The following is a 6,579-nucleotide window of genomic DNA, read 5'->3' on the forward strand; positions in this document are numbered from 1 at the left end:
AGTTAAAAAAAAAGTATAGATTCTCCTCAGAGTCTTCTATGTCTTTTATACTCCATATAAAAATTTATTTTTCAATATATACAAACATCTATATGTATGTATGTATGTATGTATGTATGTACGTATGTATATATATATATATATATATATATATATATAAAGCTTAATCGTTTTTATCTGCATCACTATCTCTCTGAGAGAAATATGTGTATATGTATGCACATACGCAAACATCTAGGCACACACACACACAGACCAAGAAGTAAACATATTAAAGAAAGAACTTACTTATTGTATAGAAGGTAATTGAAGTGCCAATATGGCTAAGAGCTTGAAGACTATAGAGAATCATAAGAATGGCCAACAATGGTACGAAGATTTTACCAAGTCCACAGACAGTTACAAATATGAGTGCCCAAAGCAGCATGGTTTTCCTGCCAAATCTATACGAAAAGAGAAATGCAATCTGTATTATTTATTTGAAAACTGAATGAAAATTTCATTAAAAAATTAATTGTTAATCAACGATGATATAAAATATCTACAAATACAAGATTGAGTTGTTCTATTAATTAGCAGAAACGTTTGCACACCGGGCGAAATTCTTAGCGGTATTTCGTCTGCCGCTACGTTCTGAGTTCAAATTCCGCCGAGGTCGACTTTGCTTTCATCCTTTTCGGGGTCGATAAATTAAGTACCTGTTGCATACTGGATCGATCTAATCGACTGGCCCACTCCCCAAAAATTTCAAGCAGGAGAAGTGTTAGCACGCCGGGCAAAATGCTTAGTGGCATTTTGTACTTCTTTCCTTTTAGAGTTAAATTTTGCCTTTCATCCTTTGGTGGTGGGGGGAGGTCGATAAAATAAGTACCAGTGGAGCACTGGGAACGATTTAGTCAATTTAATCTCTTTCCCGAAATTGTTGGCTTTGTGCCAAAATTTGAAAACTGTTTCTTACTGGGGCATGAAATGCTGGAAGTGTGCAAAGAAATGTGAAGTTGTGATATTCATATTTTTTTTTATATGTCTATTAGCAAGCATATGAAGTAATAAATTTCCATTTGAGCATTCGAGGTGGGGGAAATGAAACCATAACTTCTTCGCCTGATGATTGAGTTTTCTGTGATGTGGAAATTATTCGAAATAAAGAATTCTAGTGAAATGTACAAATCAGAAGAATGTCAAGTTTCAACAGTATAAACTGGATATACATTTGATATGATTTATTGAAATATCTCTTACCTGTCAGATAAAATACCAAATACAATACAGCCACAAAGATAACCAGCAAAATAAACTGATTGCAAAGTGGATTTTAACCATTTCCTTTCGCATACCAAATCAAACTGTAAGAAAATGAAAAATAAAAATTGTCAATAATGTTACAAACTGAAAAATATTATTAAATTTTGTTTAATTTCAATATGGATCATTTGTCTTAGAATCTATTTAAATTATGCTTTAATATAATGAGAATATCGATTAATTAGCAATATCGTATTTGTTCGTATTCCATTCAATGATTTAGCAGGAGAAAATTTGGCTCAGTATTTTAGTTAATCAGCCCGGTAATGAGACATCGGTTAAACACAACGAGTTAACTTGAGATAATTGTATCCTTTTTAACAATTATTTACACACGCGCGCACACATTTTTGAAGAATCATACTGCCAACAAACACACGCTCTGACTGTGATCTACTTCAGTTTCAGTTACATTATCAGAATTTTTTTACCGTACACTTTTGCAAGTAATGTTGTCAGAATTATCATCTCTGTGTTGATGTAAGTATGTTGCCATGCCACTGTTTACTGTATGGAAAGACCCAGACCTAATGCAATGTACTCTCGATATGTCGACATCATAAACATTGTACTTAAAACAACGCTACAGGGTGACACACAGGAAATACAAAACAAACATTCGATGGAAGACATCAAACACATAGTAAACTCCGCCGATCAGAACATCAAGATAACCATCGACTTCACGTCCAGACACTCTAATAAATACCACCTGTTGTAGATACCGGACTATGGTTAGCAATTATAGATGACATGAAGCAACTATTCCATTTACAGTATGTGTGCACACGCCCGTATATGTGAGTATGATCCTTTCACTAATGTCCATACTTATACATATTTGTTTACAGGAATCGATTCACTCACCTCGCTTACAATTGTAGAAAACTCCTCCGTCAGAAATTTCCGTCCATAAGAACACTGTAGTTTAGATGAATTACTTGGTGGTGTTGTATAATATGTCCCAGTGAAACTATTGTTATATACAGAACATTGATCGTCGCCGTCTGGTCGAAGCATTTGTAAATATTCATTCTCTGTAAGATTTGCAGGAATTGTCGAAGCATTAAAGTTTGGTGGGTAGCATAAGAAGGGAACATTTCCAGTGGAAAACGTTATACTCATTGCTGTTATTACTGAAAATATCTTTGAAACTAATATATAAGTGTACAACCTACGCTGATACGGTCCAAAAACACTACATTTTTCTAAAAGCTGTATAATACCCTTTTCTGATATATCTGGAAAAAAAGAAATATGAATATTATAAATTATGTGAGGTATACTGTAATACTCGATTTAAAAATAAAAGTTGTTTCTGATTAAATATTAATTATAAAAGTCAAACTGAAAAGAATACATCAAGATTTTTTATGTCATGTATCCCACCACAAGTCCCTGCCCCAAATCATTCTTGAGAGAGGGCGAAAGAGAGGCAGACAGAATATCCTGATTTGGCAACATTGAGGACTGGATAGGTCACAACATTGCGAACCTGCTACGCATGACAGAACAGAAACCGGTGACGACAGCTGACTATGAAAGCGTCCAATGTGACACGTCAACGACTGGCTGCACCACTGAAGGGATCTTGATGGTGATGATGATAAGGAAACAGATTATCTTTAAAAATCCTTTCTACTATAGGGACACGGCCTGAAATTTGTTGGGAGGGGACTGGTCGATTATACCGACCCCAGTACGCAACTGGTGCTTAATTTACCAACCCCAAAAGGATGAAAGGCAAAGTTGACCTCGGTGAATTTCGAACTCAATGGGAAAATGGAGGAAATGCTGCTAAACACTTTGGCCGGCGCTACATCGATTCTGACAGCCCACCTCCTTCCGAGACTAGATGTATGATGATGTCAAAAAATTGGTGTTTTAGCCTTGTTTATATATCTACCACATAGCTTGCATATCTTAAATCATATCTTGATGCTGTATGACTGAGATCCCCGTTGACAGGCCCCTGCTATTTAAACATAAAGCCCTGTTGACAGGCCCCGGATATTGAATAAATTAACACTTGCGGGATGCAAATTAGTAGCTTCAGAGAACTGAAGCTATTGGAATTGTTTACTTTATAAGCAAATTGGTTGTTTGATGACTGGAGCTGGTCAAATTCATGTATGCCTAGTTACTGATATGATCAAAAGAGTGCTGGAAAAAATACTTTTCGTACTTTGTAGCGACATTTTGTGCAGTTTATAGTGATAATTACTCCCTTATAATACTAAATGTTCTCTTAGATATCTAATTATTCTTTTTCTTTAAATGAATAAAGAATCAGTTAAATCATATGCAGTACAAATATGACTCAGCCAGCAAAAATCAGAGCCAAGAATTTGTTGGTTTAACGCATGAACGACATTGGAAGGTGTATGTGAATTATTTTTTATCAAATTCAAGTTTGAACTATAAAATGAAAAACGTTTTTACGTGTATCCTCCAGTTCTTTGTTCGCCTCAACTGGATGTATTATAGATTCAGCCATGTTAAAAACAGATTTCCTGAAATCTCTCTTCAAATTTGCGTTTCTCTTCTCCCAGGAGAATGCTTGAAAAGAAAAATAGAAAAACATCAACAGAAGAGTAATATTATTCAAGTTTATTCACAATATAAACATATTCAAAACCAAGGCTTATTCTTCTATATTTCTAGCAAAAATAAGATACTCTATTTCCATCAGTGTCCTTTTAAATTAAGACACTCTCAATAGAAATTGAAACTATCTTCCACGCAAGTACGAATACAGTAAAATTAGTTAGTGGGGATGAAAATGCACCTGATTTTTTAAACGATTATAGTCTTACAAATTGTTTTATAAATTTATTTATTATAATACCATACCGGTTTCAGCAATTCTTTATTGTTTTTCAATGGTAAATAAGGAAAAAAAAAAAGATTAACGTGTCAAAGTAAGTAAATGCACAGAAGAAAATTTCATAGCGATACGCGATGCTCAAAAATCAAATCCAGGCATTCAATAAATTTCACATTTATACGAAATAATAAAAATTCAAATGTTCGATAAATTTCATAAGAATAATACACGAGTAAGAGTTCAATAGGTTTCAAAGCAATAAATTATATTAGCATATAAATACGATGAGGATTTTGGAAATTAGAAAAAAATAATTTATAATTTCTGTCGAGTTGTGTGGAGTAAAAAATGTTGATCGTTTGTTTCATTGGGATGCCACATACTGTGACACCTTCTCCGGCAGCAACTTGGTGTTGTCGGCTACCTGTCCATACTCCGCTGCATCCCGGGATGAGAAAAACAAACTGTCAAAGCATCGGCCGCTCTCGGACAGGTTTATAGTCAAGCCGGTGGCAGTTGAGAACTTCAACGTTCTTAGCGCCTGGACGATATCCCTGTTCACTGCTATTGGGGTGTTATTATAAATATCATTTATTCCCCGAAGAGCTCCAAATTTATTATACCCGTTCTCATTATTATTATTATTATTATCATTATTATTATTACTATTACTACTACTACTACACTTATAGTTATTACCACAACCACTATCACAACTATTCACAACAGTACATCGTGTTTTGTTGTTATTGTTATTTTTGTTATATGAATTGTGAAGAGGCGCCGAGCAGGCAGAATCGTTAGCACACTGGGCAAAATGCTTATCGGCATTTCGTCCGTCTTCACGTTCTGAGTTCAAATTCCGCCGAGGTCGACTTGACCTTTCATCTTTTCGAGATCGATGAAATAAATACCAGTTAAGCACTGGGGTTGATGTAATCGACTAGCTCCCACCACAAAATTTCAGGCCTTGTGCCTATAGTAGAAAGGATTATTATATAAATTGTTACATCTATGTTGGTTATTCTTTATATTATTATTTGCTATCCGCAAGTGCAAGCCCCGTGAGTCAGGGTGGCTGTTCCAGCGCATCTTCCTTGCCATCTTCCGGAGCAATTTTATCTGTTGGGTGGGGGGTCATGAGAAATGTGGAACTATGAAAGAAGAAAGTGGCTTTTACTTTTGTCAGCCTGGAATTGTCCCCATTCTTTGATGAGCAAATGAAAATAAAACGAAAAAATAGAAATTTGAAATCTAATAATATAGGCATCAAATTTAATCGCTGCAGCTGTTATAGTTGCTGTTGTGTCTTCGTATGCAGTGAGTATTGAGGGAGAATCGTAGCAGGAATAACAGTAACAGGACAGTAGCAGGTCTAACAGTTACACACAAAAGGTTGACGAACTCAGTTTCAACTTAGCAGCTTTGCACGAACTACCAGATGCCTGGGATGCTGACTGAAAGTAGAGAAAGTGAGTTTTGCTTCTGCTCTTGTTAGGGTTAATGCTATTACTGTTGTTGGGGAGTTCTTAATAATTTTAAAACGGTTAATTGCGGAATGTTATCAGCTAGATTCTATGAAGGATTCTAATATACGAGGTAGCATCGAGTGGCTGTATGGTAAGTAGCTTGCTTACCAACCACATGGTTCCGGGTTCAGTCCCACTGCGTAGCACTTTGGGTGAGTGTCTTCTACTATAGCCTCGAGCCGACCAAAGCCTTGAGTGGATTTGGTAATCATTTGTATTTATTATATCATCGAACGCACGCGTCCATTTGCAAGTAAATTTCAACTTTATATTTCTGACGCGACTCTTCTATCTATCTATCTATCTATCTATCTATCTATCCCTATCTATCTTCTTACCTATCTTCCTCTCCCGCCCTGCTTCGTTCTGCTGTCCGTGCTTCTACCCTTTACTGCTATACGTATCTCTCTCTTCCTCTTCCCCTGTCTCTTGTCCTATTTCCTCCCTCTACCAATCCTCTCTGCTCACATGTGACTTCTGGTCACTTCTCTCTTTCTCACTCCAGCCAGCTTAAAGGCGAGACGTAGCTACTATCTCTCCGTCCAGCTTCGTCATTTCACTAGCGTTTAATATCCCACGCGTTTGGCCGTACGGCTTTTTAATGTTGTTTTCACTGTCCAATTTTTCCTGTCTTGGTTTGTTTTTGCCACCTTGGATTCCTCTGTTTAGTGGGTTAATCCACTACTCAGGAAGAAACTATTCTAAGAGTTCGCCCTGCCTTATCTTCGAAACGCCTGGTTTTAGAATAGAGGCAACTGATGAAGTATTAATTCCAAGTGGCTTGTTTGTTTTCCTGTGTTCGTTCTGTTGTCTGTAAACAAAGTCCGTTTTGTTTTTATGTTCCCGTTCATTTCTCTAACGTCCTGTACCCGAATATGCATCTATATATACATGTAGATGTAGGTATGTACATATATG

At 36.2% G+C, this 6,579-nt stretch overlaps 1 protein-coding gene across 2 annotated transcripts in view; it reads right to left on the reverse strand.

Annotated features, from left to right (window-relative positions):
* Nucleotides 1-6,579, reverse strand: part of LOC106872415 (organic cation transporter protein) — a 14,654-nt gene that overhangs the window by 5,962 nt on the left and 2,113 nt on the right. Inside the window, exons 2-5 of one of the 2 annotated variants that reach the window (XM_052972311.1) lie at nucleotides 3,748-3,864; nucleotides 2,173-2,546; nucleotides 1,243-1,346; nucleotides 289-443 (exon numbers count right to left, since the gene is read on the reverse strand). In XM_052972311.1, coding sequence (XP_052828271.1) covers nucleotides 289-443; nucleotides 1,243-1,346; nucleotides 2,173-2,546; nucleotides 3,748-3,802 — 688 coding nt within the window. In that variant the 5' untranslated portion in view covers nucleotides 3,803-3,864. Of the gene's footprint in view, nucleotides 1-288; nucleotides 444-1,242; nucleotides 1,347-2,172; nucleotides 2,547-3,747; nucleotides 3,988-6,579 lie in introns of those variants that run through there. The other variant, XM_014919411.2, reaches the window with a different exon arrangement.

The sequence above is a fragment of the Octopus bimaculoides genome, chromosome 13, assembly GCF_001194135.2.
Source record: "Octopus bimaculoides isolate UCB-OBI-ISO-001 chromosome 13, ASM119413v2, whole genome shotgun sequence".
Classification (NCBI taxonomy): domain Eukaryota; kingdom Metazoa; phylum Mollusca; class Cephalopoda; order Octopoda; family Octopodidae; genus Octopus; species Octopus bimaculoides.